The sequence below is a fragment of the Gorilla gorilla genome, chromosome 12, assembly GCF_029281585.2.
Source record: "Gorilla gorilla gorilla isolate KB3781 chromosome 12, NHGRI_mGorGor1-v2.1_pri, whole genome shotgun sequence".
NCBI classification, from domain to species: Eukaryota; Metazoa; Chordata; class Mammalia; order Primates; family Hominidae; genus Gorilla; species Gorilla gorilla.
This window is the reverse complement of record NC_073236.2, coordinates 124330211-124357937: the sequence shown is the minus strand read 5'-3', so window position 1 is coordinate 124357937 and position 27727 is coordinate 124330211. Positions and strand designations below refer to the sequence as shown.

At 42.2% G+C, this 27727-nt stretch overlaps 1 protein-coding gene and 1 long non-coding RNA gene across 5 annotated transcripts in view; one reads left to right on the top strand and one right to left on the bottom strand.

Moving 5' to 3' along the window:
- Positions 1-4440, bottom strand: part of NBAS (NBAS subunit of NRZ tethering complex) — a 394628-nt gene extending 390188 nt beyond the window's left edge. Inside the window, exons 1-2 of one of the 3 annotated variants that reach the window (XM_004028860.5) lie at positions 3873-4440; positions 1270-1324 (exon numbers count right to left, since the gene is read on the bottom strand). In XM_004028860.5, coding sequence (XP_004028909.2) covers positions 1270-1324; positions 3873-3989 — 172 coding nt within the window. In that variant the 5' untranslated portion in view covers positions 3990-4440. The remainder of the gene's footprint in view (positions 1-1269; positions 1325-3872) is intronic. The other 2 variants (XM_063696052.1, XM_063696053.1) reach the window with 2 other exon arrangements.
- Positions 4441-4801: 361 nt separating this feature from the next.
- On the top strand, positions 4802-15544 carry LOC109025677 (uncharacterized). 2 transcript variants are annotated; one of them, XR_010130053.1, is made up of 5 exons: positions 4862-4913; positions 6044-6185; positions 6837-7009; positions 7802-7935; positions 15159-15544. It is a non-coding gene; the product is annotated as an uncharacterized lncRNA (long non-coding RNA). The 2 variants fall into 2 exon arrangements; XR_002004600.4 differs by lacking the exon at positions 6044-6185 and having other exon boundaries at positions 4802-4913.
- The last annotated feature ends 12183 nt before the right edge of the window (positions 15545-27727 follow it).

Sequence of the window (27727 nt, the reverse complement as noted above, 5' to 3'; positions counted from 1 at the left end):
TATGTGTGTACCTGTGTATGCAGTTAGGTATATATCAATGGAAAAATATCTAAAGAATAACAGATTCTCTCTAGGTGGTATGATGAGGACAAATTTTTTTCTAATTTGTAGTTATCTATAGTGTCTGTATTTTCTACAATGAATTTTTATTATTTGTACATATTTTCTAAATTCTCAAAACTTAAAAGCATTTGTCATTATGAAAACTGAATATGCTAGTGCTTCTTGTATCAGAAGATAAAATTAACTATAATTAACTGTAATTTTATCAGAAGATAAAAGGATAATCAGAAGATTACAGTTAATTTCAAGTACTTAACTTCTGTGAAAATGAATTTTCTCTTTATAAGGAACTTAAATTCACTGGTATAAGGATGGACTTTGGAGCCAGAAAGACATGCAGTCAAATTCCAAATGAATGACCTTGAGCAAGTTTTCTTATCTAAAATCATAAAGGAGTAACGGCACCTTTCTGGTCTGATAAAAGGACTCTATTAATGAATATGGTAAACCCGTCATGGCACCAGCTCAGTAAACCTAGTGCTCAATCCTTTCTCAGACTCTTGTTAGTTCATACGTAAAATTTGTCAGGAGTCAAATGAATACCCTGGCTTACCAAATCTGTAATTTGAGTATCTCTGACCAGATGTATCTGAAACACCACATAGACCTCTTAAAATAGTCTCTCAGTGTATTTTCACCTTCAACATCCACTGACTTTCTGAGACTCATACTGGCTTTGACCTTCATTCCTTCTAGAACAGCGGTCCCCAACCTTTTTGGCACCAGGGACTGGTTTTGTGGAAGACAATTTTTCCATGCACCCTAGATCCCTCACACGTGCAGTTCACAATAGGGTTTGCACTTCCCTGATAATCTAATGCTGCCGCTTATCTGACAGGAAGTGGAGCTCAGGTGGTAATGCTCACTCACCCATCGCTCACCTCCTGCTATGCAGCCTGTTTCCTAACAGACCACAGACTGGTACTAGTCCATGGCCCAGGAATTGAGGACACCTGTTCTAGAATACATCCATAATGGTTAAACCAAAGCTATATACTTTAGCTCTAAGCTGCATTAGAGCTAAAAACGTGCATGCGTAAATATACAAATGTATACATATACATACATACGTGTGTATATATAAATATATATATAATTAAACTCAGATAACACACATTACTTTTATTAGGTTCCACATCAGAAGTCTAAAGAACACATTTTAACTGTTAACCATATCATTACTGTAGAGAAATAAGCTATATTTACCTCGAATTGCTTTCGTGATGATAAAGGATGCACCATGTTTTTGGTTGCCTCTAGGCTGGAATTTAAAACAAAAAACACTTACATTTGAATCTTCTAGTAGTATTAGACCAGTATTACTTATACAATATGTAAACTTATTTTTATTTACTAATACTCAGAGCTTTGGGCACAGGGAAGCAGTGTCTTAAAACTACTTAAAGACTGGATGTTCAGGTGCAGTGGCTCACTCCTGTAATCTCAGCACTTTGGGATGCCAAGGTGGGCTGACTGCTTGAGCCCAGGAGCTCCAGACCTGCCTGAGCAACGTGGCAAAACCTCATTTCTACAAAAAATACAAAAATTGGCCAGGCATGGCGGTGCATGCCTATAGTCCCAGCTACCTGGGAAGCTGAGGTGACCCAGGAGGTTGAAGCTACGAAGCTACAGTGAGCCCTGATCATGCCACTGCACTCCAGCCTGGGTGACAGAGTGAGACCCTGTCTCAAAAAAAAAAAAAAAAAAAAAAGTAGACACAGGACGCGGGACAATAGGAGTAAAGTGAGCATAGCAGAGCTACAGGCACATGTCAGGACTAACCTTGCAGGAAAGAACAAGGATTGAAGCTGGAAACTGTTTCCAAATCAAAAACCAATCCAAAGACAAGAGAAGTCAAGGCCAAAGACCATACTGGTTGCCAGTTCAGCATACTCTATTGAGGCTGTAAGTTTTGCTCACAGGAAAAGTGGTCATATCTCCAAGGCCAATTCATTGACTATCTGTTGTGTATCTATACAGACAATGCTACTAACAAAACATACACAGATACGTAATTGCTATATTAAATAATTCCATTCCATTAGTACAGACTGAACACACTGTGGGTAGGTTGATGACGCTAGGCACTGCATAAGATGCACTAAAGTGCTGTCAAGAAAAGCACAATGGACATACAGTAAGTGTAGACAGATTTTTTTTAAAAACACAGAAAAGTTATTTCACTCAATAAACATGAATTGATTGTTGGATTTATGCAAGACACAATTTGGCCCTGGGGAGAGATATAAAGATGAATCAGATGTCTGCCCTCCAAGAGCTTATATAATTCAACAGCTGAAATCAACAGAATGCAGAAATCGATAGAATGCAGAAATCAATTGAACTCCCCCACCCCCAACACACAAACACAAAACAAAGTGCTAAGGGTTTTAAAGTAAGTTAATTCTGTGGTTACTTTTTTGGAATCAATTTATGGTAAGCATTCTGAAACATTACTGCAATTAACCAATGAGTGTTAAGGAGTGGAAATTTATCTAACCAGCTGCCTCAGCAACAGCTTCCTAGCTGCATAACCCAAAAAATATTCACATTAAGACAAACTAAGTACTTGAAATTAAACAGTAATATATGCAGATATCTACCCGTCTACAAAATAAATTATGCATGATAAGCACAAACTGCAGTGGGAAGGAGGCTACAGAGGAAAAAATACAAACTTTGGGCTGAAAAATGAGTCGTTTCTCCAGTAAAGAAACTCTCAGAAAAAATGTAAGATAACTCATATGGGCTGGACTACATAATCTTTAATAAAGGTTCTTTTCTATCTGGCTGCTTCCTCTGGGTCTAAAACAGTAACTGGCACGTGTTAAGCACTCAATAAATATCTGTTAAATAAACATGGATCCAAAAAATAATAATAAAAAATAAAATAAAATAAACATGGATCCATGGTTCCTACTCTTCATCACAGACCCGGGAGGCCTTCACTACCAAACAACTGATAATCCCAAGATCCAGTCCATAAATTATCAACCTCTATAACCCTTCTCTAGCGGAGATCCCAATCCCAGTCAGCAGCTCTTTACTCTGCACTTCCGTGGCATTTTGCTCACATCGCTAACTATAGCGCATAAAACGCTAGGTTATGAAAAACGTTTACGGGACTGTCTCCCCTTTAGACGAGAAGCTCCACGAAAACATATTCATCTCTGTATCCTTAGCACCTAGCACAGCACCTGTGACACCGAGACGGACGAACGGACACGCACACCCTTATTAAATGCTCTTTTACTGAAACACACAAGACCTGGCGCGATCCAGCCCCCAGTATGGGTAAAGGCTCCGATTCTGCGCTCTGCACCAGCCTGGCAGATGCTGCAGACTGTAAGGTCCTGGAAAATTCTCCCACCGCAGTTGAGCGTCGGCCCAGACTAGCCCTAGCCAGACCGCGAGAAGGGACCACCGAGGGTCCAGATAGGAGAAAGGACCCTCGAGTCCAGCGCTGTGCCTTCCCCTCCGAATACAGAGAGAGACACTAACAATTCCCTCTCCTCCCAATACAGAGAGCGAAACTAAGAACCAAAGTGGGATCGTACGCTCCCCAGAGCACGAAGTTCCAGCCCCCAACAACCGAATTCTGAGCCCAGGAAGAATCTCAGGGACCACCACCCCACCCCGCCCCAGACTCCCGCTAGCCCAAGGTGCCGTTGCCAAGGCGACCGCACAAGCCAACGGGCCCTAGTCCCCCACCCACCCGGCTCCACTCCCCTACGTGGCTCCTGCTACGTGGCTCTGCCCACGAAGCGCCCGCGCCAAGCTGGCTGCTGCTGTAGATGGGCCTGGTTCACCTGTACTTCAGTCTCCGGTGGCCACTCGGTGTTGACCAACAAGTCATAGAGAATCGTCTCCTCCTCACCCTCTGCAGTGCCTGGACTCAAAGCCGGCCCTGACTCGGGGGCCGCCATGTTCGTCGGGGACTCAGGCAGCGGACGAGTGTCTCTACGGAGTCCCTCACAGGACAAGCTTCTCTATCCGCGGCCGCTTTTGTTTCACGGGGAAGGAAGTGAACTGACCGCGGCAGGGAAATGCTAGGTTAACCCTTTTATGAGTAGGAAGGACAGGGACTATTGCTTGTCTTGGGAACGACTTGTGTCCCGGTCCTGATACACTCCGTGTTCATTAATCTACATGAGATCGGCCAAGTCATTGAGCCTCTCTTATAACTCAGTTTCTATAAAACAGAAATGGTAAAGGTACCCCACTAAAATGCTGATGTTCATTTGTATATTCTTTGCCTAACACGTAGAGAGAGTTCAAACAGTGGTTTTGAAATAAACAACCAAAGTTATCCAATGAAAGGTAGCAGAGGAAGGATGCTACAGGAGCTCAGAAAAGGCAACGAAGGCCAGAGTCTGCAGGGACTTCCTGGAGGACGTGGAGCTTGTCCCTGCGTCTTTAACAACAGGCAGAATTTTAATCCACTGGAGAAGCATTTCAAGTAGCGGGAAATGGAATGAGCAGAGACAGAGGCAGAAATACAGAGTTGAAAGAACTCTTTCAACGTGTCGCCAGTGAGTGACGACTTTCTGAGTGTGGGAGTAAAAGAATTTACCAAGACAGTGGTAGATAAAGAAAGACAGATTAAAGAAAGTATGAAAGTTCGTTGCCAGGGAGCAGCGGGCCGAATCAGCAGAGGGGGAGCTCATTGCTAGGAAACAAAGGCTTGTTGAGAATTTTATAGACTGGAACTTGGAGTGATTGATAACACCAGGTAGCAGGGAGTTAACTTGCTTTTTTTTTTTCTTTCTTTCTTTCTTTCTTTCTTTCTTTCTTTCTTTTTTTTTTTTTTTTTGTCAGCTGAAGTGTTTCAGAAATTGAGGCATTTGAAGGTAAGCGGGAAGTTTGTGAGTTAAGTACGTTATCTGGGTAGAAGGGCCATATGTCCTGGGCCATAAAGAAAAGTAGACCTATGGCTTATTTGTTTCTTCCTTTTGTTTATATGTTTTGGACCATGAAGAAAGACAGACGTATAGCTAATTTGCCTTATCTCTTTGTTTTTCCCTGCTCCCACTAGCCTGCCTTTTTTTTTTTTTTTTCCTAATTAGTACTCAACAAGACGGGTGAATAGAACCCAAGTTGAGAAAGGGTGTAGGGGCAATAAAGCTGAAATAATAGGTTGAGAACCCGCATGGAGGGAGCGAAAAGGTCAACCCCATTTGTTCTTTCATTCATTCATTCAACAAATACTTCTTTGTGGACAGTTATAAGCACAGCCTACTGTAACATGAATGAATATATACTGTACAAAGTATTACACTGTTTCACATCAAAAGAAACAAAAATATTGAATATCCCTTGAGATAATTATATTTCATGATATCCATCAAGATGCATTAGGCGGTGATGCAATTAAAAGCCTCTGTGGGGAAGCCTCTAACCAGCTCCCATTTCTTTCAAAGTTTAATGACCTCAAAGCCCTACGTCATCTGCCTGCTCCCCTAAATCTCACACCTCATTTCCTGCTCCCCCTACTACCTTCAGCCACACTGGCTCTATTTCTGAACACACCAGACACACATCAACTTCAGGAGTTCTGCAAAGCCTGTCCCCTCCACTTGGAAGGCTTTCTACCAGATGTTTACCCGGTTCCTCCCTTATCTCCTTCAAGTTTTTGCTCAAATGTCGTCTCTCTCTGAAGCCTACCTTGACTGTTCATTTTTAAATTTGCAATGACCATTCTCCAACTCCAGCTTTCCAGAGCTGCTCTATTATTTTTTCCATTACACTTGTCATCATTTAAACGGCTATACAATATATTTGCTTATTATCTGTCTCTATTCACTAAAAGGTAAGCCATGCCAGGTGCTCTATCTATATGCACGCAAATGCTATATCCATCCCTGCTATATCCCCAGAATTTATAACAGTGCCTGGCATAGAGCAGAGGACAAAATATATATTATTTGTTGAATAAATGACAGACTTCCCAGAAAATCTTTTACACATTGTCTCCCCATAGTATTTCTCTGCATAGCAGCTGTGCCTTTCAATCAAACCCCTCATTGTGAACACCAGACGTGTCTTCTCCCTACCGCACAAGGCTGACAAACTGTATACCTCCAGGGAGCCCTGCCCACATTGCAGCAGTAGAACATGAAGAGGTAGGAACACCATGCACATGGAATGCAGTGTGAGGGCTGGTTACTGGAGTCCTCCATTACCTCAGTACAACCCCACCTATTTCTCCACACCAAGTTTCCTTGGCTCTTTATTCCTCTGTCTCATCCTTTCTCAGATAGATATTGGGGTTGCTTTCTGTTTCATCACTCTCTTCACCACTTTCATTCAATCTGTACAACCACGGCCAGGAGATAGCTGGTCAAACTGGCAAAGGATGCTTCCTTCTTAGCTGGTGTGCAAAGGGGACCACTGCAAATACATCATGAAGAATTTATTTATTTTACCATCATCACACTATTTTTGTTGGTTTGTTTTTGTTTTTGAAACAGGGTCTCACTCTTTCACTGAGGCCGGAGTGCAGTGGCACAAAGAGAGCTAACTGAAATCTCTACTTCCTGGGCTCAAGCAATCCTCCCACCTCAGCCTCCTGAGTTGCTGGGACCACAGGTGCATGCCACCATGCTGGGCTAACTTTATTATTTTTTGTAGAGATGGGGGGTCTTGGACTTCTGGGCTCAAGTGATCTGCCTCGGCCTCCCACAGTGCAGGGATTACAGGCACGCACCACCATGCCCAGCCTCACACCATGTTAATTGTTTTATCCATCCTCATCCATACCCCACTTACCATAGCATGTACAAAAGGACAGAAAACATAAACTCATGCCTAGCAGAGAGCTTCTACTCTGAAGAAACAACAACCGAAGTGTCACAGGATGAATCTATGCTATTTGGAGAGGGAGTATACATTTAACTTGCAGCAATCCCTGGAAGAAAAATTCTACTAGCAGAGATGCTCTGAGCAGGTAAGTGGGTTGTTAAACCTTCAGCACCACTAGTTAAAATCCAGAAGAGTTCCTGGAAGGGGAGAAACGTGAGGTGACCAATAAAAGGGAAGAAGACGGTAAGAATATGTATGCCACAAGAAGAACTCCAAATGTTGAATATCAGACACGGGTTGGAAAAGAAAAGGCAAAGAACTGATCAAGTTCAACTGAATCAAAGGAATAGGATGACTTAAAACAGATTGAGTGGCTGAAGCCAAATTGCTACTTGGTCTTATTTATAGTGACTATATAGCAAAGTATCCAAACTGGGATATTTTTGAAAAGAAAAAGCCATGATTTTAATAGTTATGCTAGGACAACAAGCATGAAACAGGACTGTCATGGGCAAACTGAGATGATTGTCACACTAATCCTAAACAGCAGAGTGGGTAATTTAATGAAGAGGTGGTGAGCATTTCACAAGGATAGCAAGACTCTTCTGTTCGTCATTATTCTCTTCTCCTTTCCTCCCTCGTGCTTGTAGTGACACTGGTCATTTTTGTCTGCCCAGGCCCTTTGCTTCCTTTGGAGACTGTTCTAGCTGCTCTTCATTCACTCAGTCAGATAATTCCTAGTGGGGCCGCCAATCCCCAAACTCTGCCCCCTTGACCCAAAGAACTCCATTCCTGCTACTTTGAGCATCAGGTTGAGAATCCCTCCCTGGGATTTTTTTTTTTTTTAAGTGGAAATGGAGGAAAAGGCTCCTTGCCTTTTTGGGTCACAGAGTTTGAAGAATATTGGGGTTATTAGCATCCATCTTATTCATTCCAGAGAGAAAGCCTGTCTATATAGTGAAAGAATGAAACCAATACATTGAAAAAAACTGAGAAGAGAAAGAGGTAGAGACTTCATCTGATACAAGCATGCTTGAAACAAGAGACACCTGTATGATTCCATCTTTCCAGGTAAGTGATCTAGTTCATTCTCTTTTATGCTTCAACTAGTTTGAGTTTCTAGGCATTGAAACCACCCCTCTCTTGGTGTTTCTACCAGTGGATTTTGCATTATTTATTTTACCTTAAAATATAGAATATCAGACACGGGTTGGAATAAGGATTTTACCTTATTTATTTATGTACGTATTTACTTAAGACAGGCTCTTGCTGTGTCACCCAGGCTGGAGTGCAGTGGCGCAAACACAGCTCACTGTAGCCTCAACCTCCTGGATGCAAGCGATCCTCTTGTCTCAGCCTCCCAAATAGCTGGGACTACATGCACGTGTCACCACATCCAGCTAAAGATTTACCTAATTTAGAATCTGTATGTTGTGTATGGATCTCTGCAATGTTGCTTCTGAATTGACAGATTGGTGTTATTAGTTAATAATTGAGAGTGTTCATAGCTTACTGAGCTTTTCCATCCCCACAGCCACTGCTAAAATTGACAGACTCGGAAGACAGAGTCTGTCTCTGAGCGGCTCACTCCTGTAATCCCAGCACTCTGGGAGGCCGAGGTGGGCAGATTACCTGAGGTCAGGAGTTCGAGACCAGCCTGGCCAACATGGTGAAACCCCATCTCTACTAAAAAAAAAAAAAAAAAAAAATACAAAAATTAGGCAGTCACGGTGGCACACCCCTGTAATCCCAGCTATTCGGGAGGCTGAGGCAGGAGAATTGCTTGAGCCCGGGAGACAGAGGTTGCAATGAGCCGAGATTGTGCCGCTGCACTCCAGCCTGGCCGACAGAGCAAGACTCTGTCTCAAAGAAAAAAAAAAGGGAATGATTTTTCTTCTCTTAACTCATCAATGTATAGCTGTCATTAGCTCATAGATTCATTAGTAGGAGCTCAGCCTTTTAGCTCCTATCAGTTAAAAAGTCCATTAAGCTAAAAGCCATTAATGATTCAGCATTTAACCCTTTTATGCTTTTCAATATTAGAGACAAAAGAGATTAGATCATCATATGAAGTTGCTTCTATTTTAAAGTTGAAATTGCATAGTAAAATTGAATTTGGGCATTTAAACACTACCTGTTATAGGTGTCATACATTTGTATTTGATTGGATAGTGCACTAGCTCTTTATGAAGAATATAAATTTTAATCATAATATAAAATAACACTGAGAGCAATTCAAGAAATTTTATTTCCTCTAGAAAGCCTGCAGAATCCCAATCAATCCTTCCATAAATATTCTAAGACTTTTATAATATATCTTGGCAGCCAAAATAGATATAAAGCTCATGCATGGTTTTAGCAAAGAAACAATGTCCAGCCCCTTACTGAAATCTCATTTACACTAATTAGCAATGCAATTCAAACAGACCATTTCCTCCTCCCAATTTTCTCACTCACAAATTATACAGAACATCAAACTGGGAAACAGGCCCTACCAGAGGCACATACAGTAACAAATGCATAAATCAGCAGCAAGTAAGTGCAAGAAGTGGACTAATACATTGGTAAAAATACATTGGTAGGCTGGGCATGGTGCCTCATGCCTGTAATCCCAGCACTTTGGGAGGCCAAGGCAGGCAGATCACCTGAGGTCAGGAGTTCGAGACCAGCCTGCCCAACATGGCGAAACCCCATCTCTACTAAAAATACAAAAAATTAGCCAGATGTGGTGGCGGGTGCATGTAATCCCAGCTACTTGGGAGGCTGAGGCAGGAGAATGGCTTGAACCCGGGAGGTGGAGGTTGCAGTGAGCCGAGATTGAACCACTGCACTCCAGCCTGGGTGACAAGAGCGAAACTCCATCTCATAAAAAGAAAAAAATACATTGGAAAATTGATCAATTATTGACTTAAAAGTGAAAATAGCTTTTTAGTTTTATTTGGTTTAAAAGCAAAGGTAAACTATCTGTAATATAATTTGAAGTGCCTCAGAAGTGCATCAGAAAATAAGATGGGTTAATGGATAGGTGGAAGATAAATAAATACATGGAAAGATGTGATAAAGCAAGTATAGTAAAATACTAATGAGATCTCATTGGTGGGTACATGGGTGTTCATGGTAAAATTCTTTCAACTATACTATATGTGAAAACTTTCATAATAACATATTGGGGGAAAAAGGTAAATTTACAATTTTAAAAAGCACAAACAAGGGATAGAAAGAATTACAACATATATCTTCCAAATATATAGAACATATATCTTCCAAAAAAATAGAATAAAGGACATTAAGAAAACTGTCAATTTGAGGCAGGGAAAGACAGAATAAATAACAAGTATAAACCAGGATAAAAAGAAATTTCTCCCAATGGAATAAGGTGATGCAATAATCATTAAGCTAATACAACACTCACGTATGCATCCATGCGTACACCTCCCATACACACACTTCTCTCTTCCAACCTCCTCTTTTTTTTTTTTTTTTTTTGAGACGGAGTCTCGCTCTGTTGCCCAGGCTGGAATGCAGTGGCAGGATCTCTGCTCACTGCAAGCTCCGCCCCCCAGGTTCACGCCATTCTCCTGCCTCAGCCTCCAGAGTACCTGGGACTAGAGGCGCCCGCCACCACGCCCAGCTAATTTTTTTGTATTTTTAGTAGAGACAGGGTTTCACTGTGTTCGCCAGGATGGTCTCGATCTCCTGACCTCGTGATCCGCCTGCCTTGGCCTCCCAAAGTGCTGGGATTACAGGCGTGAGCCACCGCACCTGGCCCCACCCTCCCTTTTTCTTATAAAGAGTAATTTCAGAAGTTTAGAATATGAATTTCTCCCACTCCCTTTATTTGTTTTAATCACTTATGGAAAGTTCTGTCCTAACCTGGGCAACATAGCCAGACTCTGTCTCTTAAAAAATTGTTTTAACTAGCCAGAAGTTTGCCAGATGTGGTGGCTCACGCCTGTAGTCCCAGCTACTTGGGAGGCTGAGATGAGAGGATCGCTTGGGCCCAGGAGGTTGAGACTGCTGTGAGCTATGACGGTGTCACTACACTCCAGCCTGGCTGACAGAGAAAGGCCACAGCTCTAAAAAAAAGAAAAGAAAAAAGAAAATTCTCAGTTCTTACCTATTCACATGTCACCTGTACACCATTCACTTTAGACAGATGATGAGGCATTGTATCCTCTGTACGTCTCAGCCTCCCTCACACTTTATACCTCATTGTCTTTCTGTTTTGTATCCAGTGTAATTTCTTCTAATCTCGATTCCAATGCCCACATTCACTTTTAAGCTTTCTCTGCTTAATCTTTCCATCAAGTTTTTAAATATTAATTATTATATTTTTATTTCTAGAAGTTATTTCTTTAAAACTCAAGGCTGCTGATCATTTCGTTACTTTCTTTTTCTGTTAAAGTCCTACTTTTAGAAACACATCAAACATAATTTATATTCTCTACCTGGTATTTCTAATACCTGAAGCCCTCGAGTATCTATTTTTTTCTGCTGACTCTTGCCTATGGTGGCTTCTTTCTTTATGGTGTGTGTGTGTGTGTGTGTGTGTGTCTTATTGTTTGCTCAGATGCTCTGGAATTCTAGTTCTGAGGATTCTTTGAGGCCTCAGATGGAGGGTGCCTTCCCCCTGAAAAGACTTGCCTTCATGTCTGCAAAGCACTCAGTAGACTTGGGTCCACTTTAAATTAAAGTTTGTTTCACATGATACAAATAGTGTAAATTCAGGCTCCAAACTTACAAGAGTGTCAGGCTGTGGCAACAAATTCTTAAAGGAGACTTTTATATGCACTCAGATTCCAGGCTGAACAGACAAATTTATTTGCTCTCTGCCTCTTTTTTATGGGATTAAAAAAAACTGTAGCTCTTCATGGGTGCTAACTTTATTTAGAGTGTGACTAGAGATCCACTCCCATTACACCGATCCAAGCCTCCCCTTCCTACTTCCACTATTTTCAGCCCTGCAATCAAAGCTCTGGACATCCGGATCCATAAATATCCCTAAAGCGTCAGTTCCCCCGTCTTCCATGGATTCCCACACCTGTTGCTAGGACTCAGATATCTTTTACTTTCTTACAAACTCATTCATTCATTTTAAAAGTTGTTTTTGTTTCTATATTAGCTAGCACTCTTGTTGTTTGTGGGAGTCTTTTAGGATGTCTTCTCTGACAAATTGACTAAATGAAACCCTCTGAACCTAGCAGAGGGAAACAAAAAGGGGGAAGGCATTCCCCCCTGCTTTGATACAAACAGCCATGCAGCTCACAGACAGCACAGCCCAGGCAGCAGATCAGCAACGGCTCCAAAGGGAAATGATCGGCAGAGTAATGGACCTTTGTGCCAACATGTATCAGATATCTCTGGGACTCCCCAGAAATATTTGGTAGAGGATTTTACAAATGACTGAATGTCTTCTGTCATCGACTAGGAACAAGACTAGTGAAATTATGATATTTGCTATTACGATCATTACCATTCATGTCCACAGGCGGCAAGGCTAGGGAGTCTCAAATAACACCAATAATACAAAAATTCAAAAGGCAACTACAAAACCAAAACACTGTAATTCTTTGTGGACAGGGCCAATGGCTGTTTAATCTCTGTAAACCCAGCCTGAAAGCAGGCCCTGAGAAAATATTTATTGACTACATGAATTATACATGGTTATGTTGATGCTATTATAGATTAACCTTTTTTGCTTAAAAGGGAGATTGTAACTTTTAAAAATCACTTATTTTTTCCAGCAAAATAATGTAAGCTCGAAAAAAATTTCTCTCAATGAACGGACCATTCATGAGCCATAATTTTTTTTCTACCATTGTAGTGGATTTTGGTTAAGTTCTTCAGTTTATCTTTGAGTTTCCTCTAATTGAAAACTACAATGGAAATATTAACCAAAAGTGCAAACATTCAATGAAACTGACAAGTAATTAATATGTATTTTGATAGGGCAAAGTACCAACTCAAAATGTAGAAGTTATTAAAGCATCAGAGTCAGACACCTTCAGCTATGTGGAAAAACTGAATTAAACACCAAGGATTAAAAACCGTTTGAGGAAGAATTATTAAATGTCTCTCAATGTTAATGGTTTTAGCTCTTCCATGGAATTTCATGCAAACTGTTTCCTATTGAAGTCCTTATCATTTTAGGCTTCTCTTTAGATAAAAAATGTATACCTAATGTTAAACTTTTAAAGTTTTTAAGTTTAAATTGTTATATTCTGATACAGATATGAGATAAACGATTTTTAAAAGAAACTTTGGAACCTAATTAAGTCCTGAAAGGATGAACTAAAACAAAGATTGAAAGCATTTAAAAGAAAGATTGTAGGCAAAAATCTTTACCAAACTGAAGTCACCAAGTAAGAAAATAGCATGTTAAAGTCGAATGTATCCCTATGCTAAAAATTGCTCTAGAATTTACATTGAACCTAACAGATGAAACAATAGTTTTGCAGTCAGGGCACATTTATAGAATGTCATTTCTTCCACTTCTCACAGATCTTGACTTCTACAATCTTCCAGCTCCTTCTCCTACCTCTGGGATAGACTCTAATGTTAGAGAGACCTTGTTTTGAATAATAGTTCTGTTACTGACTAGTTCTATAGCCTTGCAGGAATTATTTAATCTATTCATATCTTGGTTTCCTAATGGGAAACCATTAGGAATGGTTTGGGGGACATAAACTAAAGCGTGGTTCTCAACCAAAATCTAGCCAGGCTCCTCTGAGCCCTCTTATCTGCCAGGCCTCAACCTTGGCCTATGAAAACAACAAACTCTTAGTGTAAACAATTTCGTCCACTCTCTTCCTCTCCCCATTTAAAGACTTAAGCAAACACTAACAGTTACCAACAGCTCAGAGCCACAACCACCGTAAGTGACCCTAGCTATCCTTAAAGGGCCTGAGAAAGCACAAGGCTTCTAAAAGAATTTACTGTTTGTTCCAGCCAACACCTGACCATAGGCCCCTGACCACCCTTTCTTAGAGCATTTACTAAATTTTACTCAATGCACTATTTACAATTGTGAATCCTTCCTCTGTCCCTTTGAGATGTACATCTTTCTCCAACAACTCAGCAGTGAAAGCCATTCCTTTGAAATGTAATCATAAGGAATGACAGTACCTCTGTCTCTAGTCTCTGGGAGAATACAACCCTAACTTTAATTAATTGATTAATTGCAGCTGACTTAATGGGCATTTACACTGACCAGTCTTCCTAATTTGTCACTTCTCTGACTCTACTCAAGCTCCAGCAGTCCCCCCACCACCTCCCAAGTTGAGTTTAGTTCATGCTGGACATTCTTCCCTATTGCAATAGTGTATTACTGATTAAAATCTGTCCTTACCACTTTAACATTCATCTCTTTAACAGATCAAGAAGTAGGAAATAAAATGACATCTAAGAATAAAGCCATGAAATCCAAATGACCTTGTTGGTGAACCTTAAAACAATAATATTCTAAAATAAGCTTTCCACATGTGTCATCCAAGGAAACCCACCTGCATTAGAATCACCCACCTAGGGAATTTGTTTAAATGCCCACTCCTGGGCTCCACCTCGGACAGGGGAGACCAAAATTCCTGAGTGCTAGACCTTGAAATATGCATTGGGGAAAGAACTCCCTGGAGTAATTTTTTTTTTTTTTTTTTTTTTTAAAGAGAGAGTCTCGCTTGTTGCCGGGGCTGGAGTGCAGTGGCGCGATCTTGGCTCGCTGCACCCTCCACCTCCCAGGTCAAAGCAATCCTCCTGCCTCAGCCTCCTGAGTAGCTGGAACTATTGGCATGCACCACCACACCCAGCTAATTTTTTTCATATTTTTTAGCAGAGATGGGGTTTTGCCATGTTGGCCAGGCTGGTCTCAAACTCCTGGCCTCAAGTGATCCACCTGCGTCAGCCTCCCAAAGCACTGGGATTATAGCTGTAAGCCACCGTGCCCAGCCTCCCTGGAGTAATTCTAAGCTACTTGCATTTGAAGAGCACTGGTGTAAACAATTAAATATAAATATGCTGCTGAAAATTTCTTCCAAACAAATGGTTAAGACATAGCTCATATTCTGTCTACTTTAGCATGTATTAAGCAAGATGGGAAACCGAGGGCTAACCTGATTAAGCCTGCCTAATTTAACCTGCCTTGCTTGCTTTTAATTGCTTACATCCAGTTAATCTTAAAATTCCCACTAGCAAGTCATAGTAGCCAAACAATGCATAACTAAACTTCCACTAGCCTCCTTATAGATAACAGCTCTGACAGTGGATCACCATAATAATAAGTGCTTAATGTTGTTTTGCAGGAGCTAGCAGGCAGTTCTTGTTGAGTTCAAGCCAGTTGAGACCATCAACCCTTCAACTGAGCCTGCATGGGTGCGTAAAGCGTGACCTTTTGATGTCAAAGGGCCAAAACCTGCACCCTCCTTTCATGCTAATTCAACCATTTTCTGAACATGCATCCTACGAAGAGCCATGTAGCTCAATTACGCTTGTGCAGAAACCCTGATTACCCCACCTTTCCCACCTGCCAATCACCTTTACCCATACTTCACACCATCCTGCTTTCTATCCCCCTAATTACCCCTAAGCCCTGTTTGCAGGGAGGTGGATTTGCGATTTGTTCTCCTTCTCCTTGCTCAGCAGCCTGGTGAGCAATCTCACAAAATAAAATCTTTTCTTTTTTGCAAAACCCACAGTCCCAATGATTGGTTTGCTGTCCATGAGCAAAATGAAGCTGGTTTGATATCAGATGTCACATATAAAAATTGGGGGTGGAGTGGGGTGTAGAGGGAGCAGGTATAGAATTTCATCAGTTTGCAGTCAGTAAAAAGAAAGGGAGTTTAGGCTGAGGACAAGTATTCCAATCTTTCTATGGGGGGGGGGGGGGATGTATTAGTCAGGGTTCTCTAGAGGGACAGAATAGTATAGATATATAAAGGAGTTTATTAACTGACACAATCACAAGGTCCCACAATAGGCCATCTGCAAGCTTGAGGAGCAAGGAGAGCCAATCCGAGTCTCAAAACTGAAGAACTTGGAGTCCGATGTTCGAGAACAGGAAGCATCCAGCATGGGAGAAAGATGTAGGCTGGGAGGCTGAGCCAATCTCTTCTTTTCACATTTTTCTGCCTGCTTCATATTCGCTGGCAGCAGATTAGATGGTGCCCACCAGATTAAGGGTGGATCTGCCTTCCCCAGCCCACTGACTCAAATATTAATCTCCTTTGGCAACACCCTCACAGACACACCCAGGATTAATATTTTGCATCCTTCAATCCAATCAAGTTGACACTCAGTATCAACCATCACAGGGAGATAGTCACTTTTGGTGGGTAAATACGTGGAGCTTATGTCTCCTCCCCTTGAATCTGGACTGGGCCCGTGAGTGAAAGCTTTTACTTTTTAGCCCAGGCTTTAAGAAGGCCTGGCAGCTTCAGTTTCCTCCGTTTTGGATTCCTGAGCTACTGTGAAGGAAGGAAGGCCAGGCCACTGTGTGGGACAGGTAGGCCAGATGGAGAGGCCTTGGAGGAGGAGGTAGCACGGGGTACTCCCCACATCCCCCCAGCAGCAGCCCCAGCCTCCTTAAAGCCCTCACAGAGGGCAGTCCAGGAAGCTGCCTTGAAAACACGTCATCCTCCTCCTGAAAATGTGTTTGCCTTTGGATGTTAGTACCATTGTTTATGCCTCACCATTAACATCCTTGAACGTATAGCAAATGTGCTTTGCCCAGATCACTTTTTTGGTGGAAACTTTTCAGCAGCACATTTATAATTTATTAAACTAGTGTTCCTCAAACTTTACTGTAGATAAGAATCAAAGAATAAAAATAAATTCCCAAGCCCCCTCTTCCCCAGTGGACTGAACAGATCTCCCTCGGCCAAGGAGATCCCAGAAAATCTTTAAAAACTTTCCTGGCCAGGCACGGTGGCTCATGCCTGTAACCCCAGCACTTTGGGAGGCCGAGGCAGGTGGATCACCTGAGGTCAGGAGTTCAAGACCAGCCTGGCCAACATGGCGAAACCCCATCTCTACTAAATATACAAAAATTAGCTGGGCGTGGTGGCAGGCGCCTGTAATCCCAGCTACTAGGGAGGCTGAGGCAGGGAGAACTGCTTGAACCCAGGAGGTGGAGGTTGCAGTGAGCTGAGAGCACGACACTGCACTCCAGGCTGGGTGACAGAGCGAGACTCCATCTCAAAAACATAACGAAACAAAACTGTTTCCTGGCCGAGACAAGATGGGAGGTTGGTCATGCCTCAGTGTGTCCCCTTCCTCACTAACCACTACTTAAGAGTTAAACAGAAACCAGCCCTGGAAAGCAAAGAACAGAAAACTTCTCCACTGACATCAACTTCAACCAGTTGCTTGGTGTCTCAGCCAGACTCTCCTCCCTTTTCAAGATTTTGACATGACAGCTGACCAAAGCACCCCTTCCATTGAAAGAATGACCGTCCACCATGGAAGGGTTCTGGCCAGTTTACACAGACTGTGCACAAAGCACCTTCATGTCCTACATTTCCTTTTGACATATGGAGTCTAATATTACTGCATTTTAATGATACATCTCCACTGCAAAGTCAACATGGGATGTATGTAACACATATGTTTGCTTATCACACTCATGTGTGACCCCCCTTTCATTAATATTCCTAACTCCTATAACCTGTTAAATATGTATGTTCAGCCAACCCATTTAGCATAAAACTCCTGTCTACCCTTCCTCCCTCAAAGTTCCAGCTTTTTTTTTTTTTTTGAGACAGGGTCTCACTGTGTCACCCAGGCTGGAGCGCAGTGGCACCATCATGGCTCACTGCAGCCTCGACCTCCTGAGCTCAAGTGGTTCTCCTGAGTAGCTGAAGCTACAGGCACACACCACCACACCCAGCTAATTTTTGTTTTTGTTTTGTTTTTTTGGTGGAGACAGGGTCTCACCATGTTGCCCATGCTGAGCAAATTCGTGGGCTCATGCAATCCACGTGCCTTGGCCTCCCAAAGTGCTGAGACTACAGGCATGAGCCATCGTACCCAGCCTAAAGTGCAGGCTTTGATCTCAGCCAGAGGCTCCACTTCCGAGCCTGAAGGTTGCAAGCAATCATAAGAAATAAAGTTTTCCATTCCAAATGTATAGAGCTTAAGACTTTAAGTGGACACAATTAATTTAAGCCAGTTCCAAGGGCCTGACTGCCCTTGCACACTGACTGAAAGGGAAGTCCCTGTCTCTCTAGGGCTGAATTTTGGACTGGGAGACACAAACTGAGATGTCCCTGTGGACACCGCTGTCACTGCAGTCTTCCAGTTCTTTTGTGCTAGTACCCACAGCTAAGGGAGAAAGTTTCTCTCTTTCTCCTGACTGAAACCATTCCCTTCACCCATCGTAATTCCTTCTTTCTTCTCTGAAGCTGGGCTTAATCTTGGGCATCCTTGTGCAGATTCCCTCTTTACTAGCGATGTCCCCTCAGCCTGTGACCACACTCAACTTTCTCTCATGATTAAAAAACCTGGCCAGGCATGATGCCTCATGCCTGTAATCCCAGCACTTTTGAAGTCCAAGGCAGGTGGATCATTGAGCCCAGGAGTTCAAGACCAGCCTAGGCAACATGGCAAAGCCCCGTCTCTACAAAAAAATACAAAAACATTAGCTGGGTGTGGTAGCACGTACCTGTGATTCCAGCTACATGTGAGGCTGAGGTAGGAGGCTCACTTGTACCCAGGAGGTAAAGACTGCAGTCATCTAAGATTGTGCCACTGTACTCCAGCCTGGGCAACAGAGCAAGACTGTCACAAGACAGGGATGCCCTCTCTCACCACTCCTATTCAACATAGTGTTGGAAGTTCTGGCCAGGGCAATCAGGCAGGAGAAGGAAATAAAGGGTATTCAATTAGGAAAAGAGGAACTCAAATTGTCCCTGTTTGCAGACGACATGATTGTTTATCTAGAAAACCCCATTGTCTCAGCCCAAAATCTCCTTAAGCTGATAAGCAACTTCAGCAAAGTCTCAGGATACAAAATCAATGTACAAAAATCACAAGCATTCTTATACACCAACAACAGACAAACAGAGAGCCAAATCATGAGTGAACTCCCATTCACAATTGCTTCAAAGAGAATAAAATACCTAGGAATCCAACTTACAAGGGATGTGAAGGACCTCTTCAAGGAGAACTACAAACCACTGCTCAAGGAAATAAAAGAGGATACAAACAAATGGAAGAACATTCCATGCTCATGGGTAGGAAGAATCAATATCGTGAAAATGGCCATACTGCCCAAGCTAATTTACAGATTCAATGCCATCCCCATCAAGCTACCAATGACTTTCTTCACAGAATTGGAAAAAACTACTTTAAAGTTCATATGGAACCAAAAAAGAGCCCGCATCGCCAAGTCAATCCTAAGCCAAAAGAACAAAGCTGGAGGCATCACACTACCTGACTTCAAACTATACTACAAGGCTACAGTAACCAAAATAGCATGGTACTGGTACCAAAACAGAGATATAGATCAATGGAACAGAACAGAGCCCTCAGAAATAACGCCGCATACCTACAACTATCTGATCTTTGACAAACCTGAGAAAAACAAGCAATGGGGAAAGGATTCCCTATTTAATAAATGGTGCTGGGAAAACTGGCTAGCCATATGTAGAAAGCTGAAACTGGATCCCTTCCTTACACCTTATACAAAAATCAATTCAAGATGGATTAAAGATTTAAACGTTAGACCTAAAACTATAAAAACCCTAGAAGAAAACCTAGGCATTACCATTCAGGACATAGGCATGGGCAAGGACTTCATGTCCAAAACACCAAAAGCAATGGCAACAAAAGACAAAATTGACAAATGGGATCTCATTAAACTAAAGAGCTTCTGCACAGCAAAAGAAACTACCATCAGAGTGAACAGGCAACCTACAACATGGGAGAAAATTTTCACAACCTACTCATCTGACAAAGGGCTAATATCCAGAATCTACAATTAACTCCAACAAATTTACAAGAAAAAAACAAACAACCCCATCAAAAAGTGGGCGAAGGACATGAACAGACACTTCTCAAAAGAAGACATTTATGCAGCCAAAAAACACATGAAAAAATGCTCATCATCACTGGCCATCAGAGAAATGCAAATCAAAACCACTATGAGATATCATCTCACACCAGTTAGAATGGCAATCATTAAAAAGTCAGGAAACAACAGGTGCTGGAGAGGATGTGGAGAAATAGGAACACTTTTACACTGTTGGTGGGACTGTAAACTAGTTCAACCATTGTGGAAGTCAGTGTGGTGATTCCTCAGGGATCTAGAACTAGAAATACCATTTGACCCAGCCATCCCATTACTGGGTATATACCCAAAGGACTATAAATCATGCTGCTATAAAGACACATGCACACGTATGTTTATTGCGGCATTATTCACAATAGCAAAGACTTGGAACCAACCCAAATGTCCAACAATGATAGACTGGATTAAGAAAATGTGGCACATATACACCATGGAATACTATGCAGCCATAAAAAATGATGAGTTCATGTCCTTTGTAGGGACATGGATGAAATTGGAAATCATCATTCTCAGTAAACTATCGCAAGAACAAAAAACCAAACACCGCATATTCTCACTCATAGGTGGGAATTGAACAATGAGATCACATGGACACAGGAAGGGGAATATCACACTCTGGGGACTGTTGTGGGGTGGGGGAGGGGGGAGGGATAGCATTGGGAGATATACCTAATGCTAGATGACGAGTTAGTGGGTGCAGCGCACCAGAATGGCACATGTATACATATGTAACTAACCTGCACAATGTGCACATGTACCCTAAAACTTAAAGTATAATAAAAAAAAAGAAAAAAAAAGAAAAATAAAATGAAAATATATATATATATAAAAAGACTGTCTCAAAAATAAAAAATAAAAAAATGAAGCTATCCCTTGACCCCCACATCCATCCTGCATTTCCATCTAGTTTATTTTCACCTCATCCAAACTTCTTACAACAGGAGTCTATGCTCACTAGTAGTCTCTTCTCATTTAGCCCTTAACCTACTATAACCTGGGTTCTAATTACTCCACTAACGTGTCCAGCATATAATGCTAAGCATCCCATAAGTTTCCAGAATGCCTATACTCTTGGTTTCTGTAATAACAGACTCTTCGAATTGTCCTCATAGTTCTGACTTTACTTGCATCCTCTAGGGCCTTCTCCCTGTTCTCTGCACCACACTGCCCCCTAGTGCTTGGGTTCTCTACACCTTGTTACTACAACAGTGCTGCTCAGACCAGTGGCTTTGGCATCACGAGGAGCTTGTTAGGGATGTATCTCAGGCCCGTCCCAGACCTGCTGAGTCCATATCTGCATTTTAACAGAATCCCCAGGTGATGTTCATGCACAGCAAAGGGTGAGAAGCAGCTCCGCGACTCAGTCCTCACTCCCTGCTCTTCTCTTTTCTGGGTGAGCCCATCAATTCCCAGGGTCACTACCTATTTGTTGAGGCTTCTCAAATCTCTATCTCAACCCGAAGTACCTCCTCCAGGTTTCAGTCTCACATAGCAGACTACTTGCTGGCCATGATATTCACACAGAACTCAACAGACCCATGCCTACCAACCAGCTGCCCCTCCTGTAATCTATTTTTCCCAGCTGATGCTAATATCATTCACCCAGTTATCCATACTGAAACCTGCGCATTGCACTAACACCTTTCTTCCTCTCATTACTCTCCCTTCATTCTCCCCCTCTACCCCCATTAAATTCAACAAGTCATCAAATCCTGGCATGTTAATGGTATTTCTCTTACCTGTCCTCTCCTGCCTGACACACTTTCTTTGTCCTCATTCAAGTTTCAATTACATCTTATATATACTGCTGCAATAATAGCCTCATAATTGTGCCTACACAGATCTGTTCTTCACACAATCACCAGGAAGAGTTTTATAAAATGGAAATACGATCATCTCACTGTCTTGCTTAATATCTGTCCCACCCACCATAGTGGTTCTCAAATCGTGGTCCCTGGACCAGGAGTATTAGCATGGTACTCACAAGTTGCCTGGGAACCTGTGAGAACTGCAAATGATGGGTCTAGCCCCAGACCTCTGAATCAGAAAGTCTAAGGAGGAGGTTCCTACATCCTGTTTTAACAAGCTCCAGGTGATTCTGGTGCACACTGAAGGCTGAGGCCCACTGACCTCCCAGAGTAAACCTTGATCAGCAAACATTTCCCCCGATACAGCTCAGGTCCAAACTCTTTAGCATTATTTCTGTCTACTTTTCAATTTTGAACTTGACATGTGAGGAATGGAGGAATATTTTTTATTTCTATGTATGGTAACCAATCTTCAAAATGACACCTCTGCCCCATTCCCCAGCCTCCTAGTGTCCATGCACTTATGCAGTGCCTTCCACATTGAACAGGGCTGGCCTGTGTAACCAGCAGGATAGTGTGGAAATGATGGTGTGAGACTTCAGAGGTTACAGCAACCTCTCTCTTGAATCAGTTGCTGGGGGTAGACACCTGCCATGAGTGACGACACTCAAGAACCCTATGGAGAGGTCCAGGTGCTGAAAAACTGAGGTCTTCTGTCAGCCAGCACTAACTCACCAGGCGCATGAGAGAGCCTGCTCACAAGTGGATCCTTCAGCCCTGGTTGACATCTTGACTGCAGCCTCATGAGAGATTCCAAGCCAAAACCATCGTAATAAGTCATCCCTGGATTTCTGACCCATAGAAACAATGTAAGATAATCAATATTTTTGTTTTAAGCCACTAAGTTCTGGTGTGGTTGTAATGCAGCATTAGATGATTAATACATCAGGGCACACCATCCTGCTTCTTCCCACTGTGTAAGTCTCCATGCTGTCCCCTCTACCTGAAGAGCTTCCCCTCCTTTCTTCCCCCATAAGCCCCTCTTCATCTAATTAAATTCAATCCACCTTTTAATATTCATCTGAGATATTATCTTCTCCAAAATCCCTTCTCTGACCCTTCCAGACTGGCTTAGCTGTCTACTCTGAGTTCCCATGATACTCTGAATATATCTCTACCATTGCATTTCTGCCTTGTGTAAATTATGTGTTTACTTTTATCTCGGTTGAAAAACTTAGATTATCTTGAAAGCAAAGAAGTGTGTCTTATTCATATTTGTCTTACTCATATCCCCAGCACTATCATAGGCTTTGGCACATAGGAGGCACTTCATCAGTTTTGTTAGGTGAATAGCAAATGAAGGATCTTTGTGAAGCTCTTAGAGATGCTTCATGGAAAGAACATAGTGCCTTGTTCACTCTCAGGCCTCAGTATGTTTCCATTTCTTCCCAGGGCAGAAGTAGCTTCCAAATCAGGAGATTCAATATATCCACTTGTGGCAGATTGCATTTTCCAAAGATGGCCATATGCTCTGAATCAGTATCCAATATATGATACCATTTCTCCCATAGCCAAGATTGCCAGGTTCAGGAATCAAGGGGCAGAGATGTGAATGGTGCCACTCACTATTACCTCTAGTGAGCCACTAGCAAAATTTTTACTTCCAGTTCCTATGACTTTACACTCTTCTGACCTAGATAGAGTCTTAGCTCCAAAGGCAGGAATGTCTCCACCAGGAGAAACAACAGTGATTCCATCGAACTGGAAGTTAAGATTGCCACCTGGTCACTTTGGGATTTGCATGCCTCTGAGTCAACAGGAAAAGAATGACTGTGCTGGCTAGGGTGATTGATCCTGATCACCAACTGGAAACTGAACTGCTTTTCCACAAGAGAGGTAAGGAAGAGTATGTCTGGAATACAGGAAATTCCTTAGGGCATTCTTACTGTTACCATGCCCCATGATTAAAGTCAATGGAAAACTACAACAACCCATTCCAGGCAAGACAAATGGTCCAGACCCTTCAGAATAAAAGTCAGTCTGGGTCACCAAATCAGGTTTCATGACCAGCTGTGGTGCTTGCTTAGGGCAAATGGAATACAGAACAGATAGTGGAAGAAGGTACAGTAGTTATAAATACCAGATATGACCACGTAACTGTTATAGAAACAAGGACTGTAATTGCCATGAGTATTTCTTCCTTATTTTGTTATGAATATATTTGTGTGTTTATAATGTATATATGTATGTATATATATGTATATGTGTGTATATATGTGTAAATGTGTGTATATATGTGTAAATGTGTGTATATATGTGTATGTTTGTATATATATATGTGTGTATATACATCTGTTTTGCTATACGTATGTACATACATATATGGCAAATGTCTTTATTTATGTATTTATTTGGTAGAGACAGGGTCTTACTATGTTACGCAAGCTGGTTTTGAACTCCGGGGCTCAAGCAATCCATCTGCCTTAGCCTCCCAAGGTGCTGGGATTACAGACGTGAGCCACTGTGCCCGGCTGCAAATATCTTTGTTTTCTTCCCTCTTATCTCCTCTTGTAACATAAGATACACTCATTTTATATTATAGTACCTAAGTATTGTTAATTTTATATCTAAATATTGACATAAAAATAGAATGTCAAGGAGAATAAACATCATCCAAGAGTTTTTACATCCTCTCCTGGGGAAGGAGCTAGTGTATTTTCCAGTGTACACAGGACAGTTGTATCATCTTAGGTGGAATTATGACCTTGTTATTGTGTTTATTTGGAGATTAAGTATGGGTTAAGGAGAGGCGTATGGGTGCCAAGTTGACAAGGCATGCATGTGTGATGTTTAATATTACGTATGAATATATGTGGGCTATGGTGCCCAGATATTTGGTCAAACATATTCTGGGGCTGGGCACAGAGGCTCATACCTGTAATCCCAGAACTTTAGGAGGCTGAGGCAGGCAAATCACTTGAGGTCAGGAGTTGGACACCAGCCTGGCCAACATGGTAAAAGCCTGTCTCTACTAAAAATACAAAAATTAGCAAGACATGGTGCCAGGCGCCTGTAATCCTAGCTACTCAGGAGGCTGAGGTGGGAGAATCGCTTGAACCCTGGAGGCGGAGGTTGCAGTGAGCTGAGATCACGCCACTGCACTCCAGCCTGAGCAATGGAGAAAACTCCATCTCAAAAAAAAAAAAACCCCAAAAAACAAACATATTCTGGATATTTCTGTGAGGATGTTTTTGGATGAGATTTACATTTAAATTGGTGGCTCACACCTGTAATCCCAGGACTTTGGGAGACCAAGGGGAGGTAGGACGATGGCTTGAGCCCAGGCATTTGAGACCAGTCTGGGCAATATGGTGAGATCCCCATCTCTATAAAAAATACAAACATTAGCTGGGTGTAGTAACATGTGCCTGTAGTCCCAGATACTTGGGAGGCTGAAGTGGGATCACTTGAATTCAGGAGGTCAAGGCTGCAGTGAGCCATGATCAGGCCACTGTACTCCAGCCTGGGTGACAGAATAAGACCCTGTCTCAATAAATAAATAGGTAACCAAATGAATAAATAGTTGGCCTTTGAGTAAAGTGGATTGCCCTCCATAATGTGGGTAGGCCTCATTCGGTTAAAGGCCTTGATAGAACAAAAGGCTGACCTCCCCCAACAAGAGGGAATTCTCTAGCAGATGGTCTTCGGGCTTCAACGGCAATGTCAACTCTTCCTGGGTCTCCAGCCTGCCAGCCCACCCTATAGATTTTGGACTTGCTAGCCTTTTATAATCATGTGAGGCAATTTCTTAAAATAAATCTCTTTCTATATACACACACATCCTATTGCTTCTGTTTCTCTGGAAAACTCTAACACATCACCACACCAATTTATACCTTGTCCCATGTTTTCTTAAAATGTAATGTTGAGTCTGAGCACTATGGCTCACACCTGTAATCCCAGCACTTTCCAAGGCCAAGGTGGAGGAATTGCTTAACTCAGGAGTTTGAGACCAGCCTGGGCATCATAGTGAGACTTTGTCTCTTAAAAAAAATTAAAAAGTTAGCCAGGTACGGTGGTGCACACCTGTAGTCCCAGCTACTTGGGAGGCTGAGGTGGGAGGACGGCTTGAGCCTAGGAGATTGCGACTGCAGTGAATCATGATTGTGCCACTGCACTCCAGCCTGGGAGACAGAGCAAGACCCTGTCTCAAAAAGAAAAAAAATGTAATGTTGATGCTCCCCCTTCAAGTGGTGGCATCTATGATCCCTCCCCTTGAATCTGAGCAACCTTGTAATTATCTTAATGAATAAAGTGAGAAGGAAATGACACCACTTGACTTCTGAAGCTTGGTCAATGAAGGCCACATGGCCCTTGGGATACTCACCTTTGGAATAAAGCCACAGTGTTGTGAAAAAGCCCAGGCTGCAGCTGGCCAACAGTCCCAGCTGGGTCTCATCCCAGCTAGGATGAGCATTAACTGAGTCATGAGAGTGACAACTTTGTCATGATTCCAGCCCCTGGACAAGGTGAGTATTGTGGAACAGAAATAAGCCATCCCTGCTGTGCCCAGGTTCCTCACCCTTAAAATCTATAAGCAAAGCAAACACATGTTTTAAGTCAAAAACATATTGGGGTAATTTGTTATGCAGCCATAGTAACTGGACCACCACCATTCAGAGCTACAGTGGAAGCAGCCTTTATAAATTCCTATTTTTATTATTGTATCATAGGAAACAGGCAGTATAAATTCTTATATTCAGAATTGTTTTCTCCAGGCATTTTGAACATTCTTGACCATCTTTTTTATTACCTACCCCTCTTTTTCATATAGCAAGTGGTTTTGTTTCAGTCTACTAAAAAAAAAAAAAAAATCACAGACCTTGTTAACAAGAAAACCTGAGATCAATTTCACAGACAGGAAGGAGGTGCAGCGAAGCAAGGAACATGGGCTGGAGGCTGAGAAAGCGAGCCTGAGCTCTGTGTGCAGGTGCAAAATGGCTCTGTCACAGGTGATGGAATTTGGGGATCCTGGCAGATTCTGGGCTGCTGGATTTGAAACATGTGTCTGATGTACATTCTGTTCTTAGACACCCATAAGTTTAGACTCCAAATGTAGCACCATTTCCTCTAGGGCTGACAGCATCACTCAGAGGCTGACGAACACTCAAGATGGTGGGCGTGGGAGACAGGGACGTTCGTGCCTGCCGGCCAGTCGGCAGCCTACCATAAATTGTGTCCCTGCCTGGCTTGCATATGCGGAGAGTGACACAGTTAGTGAGATCTCTTTTTCTGTTTTACAGTCCTTCTGAAACTCATCCGGGTTGCCCTTTGTCTCCCTCTCCCCATATATCTGGAGTGATGGACTTTATGACCACTTCTTCAGGGGATACGGAATTGTAGATATCTGGATTTATGTCTGTTTGCCAGGCCCCCTCTGGTCCCTGCACCATAAGGTGAATGCTGGGTCAGCGAGAATGATGTTGCATTCTAATAGATCTGGACCAGTTTCTGACAACTTATTTTGACAAAAGCATAAAATTCAATGATTGTTGCTCAACTCAGAAGTTATAGGAAATATAGGGGGGGAAAAAAGGATGTTTAAATGTGAGCCTCCCTATCTTCAAACTGCTCTGTGAGTCTGGTAAATTGTGAAAAACACAGAAATCTAAGCCAACAAATTTAATGACAATGGCGAGTCTAGAAGCAACATAATTTACCCCAGAGAATGTGATATGAACATACTTTTTCCTGAGACTGAGGGATCACCACCTGCCACATGAACACATAAGGGGGTCTGTTAGGGAAGCAGGGATATGGTAGCCAGCCTTTGGGTTGCCTGCCCCACAAAAGATCCTTGTCTACTGGAATTCACACCTTTGTGTGTATTAGTTCTCTTCCATGCTGAATAGGCCTGTGTGGCCACTAAGATATCACAGAAGGAATAGTGTGACTTTGATGGCTATGCCATAAAAGATAATATTCATTCTGCTTTGTT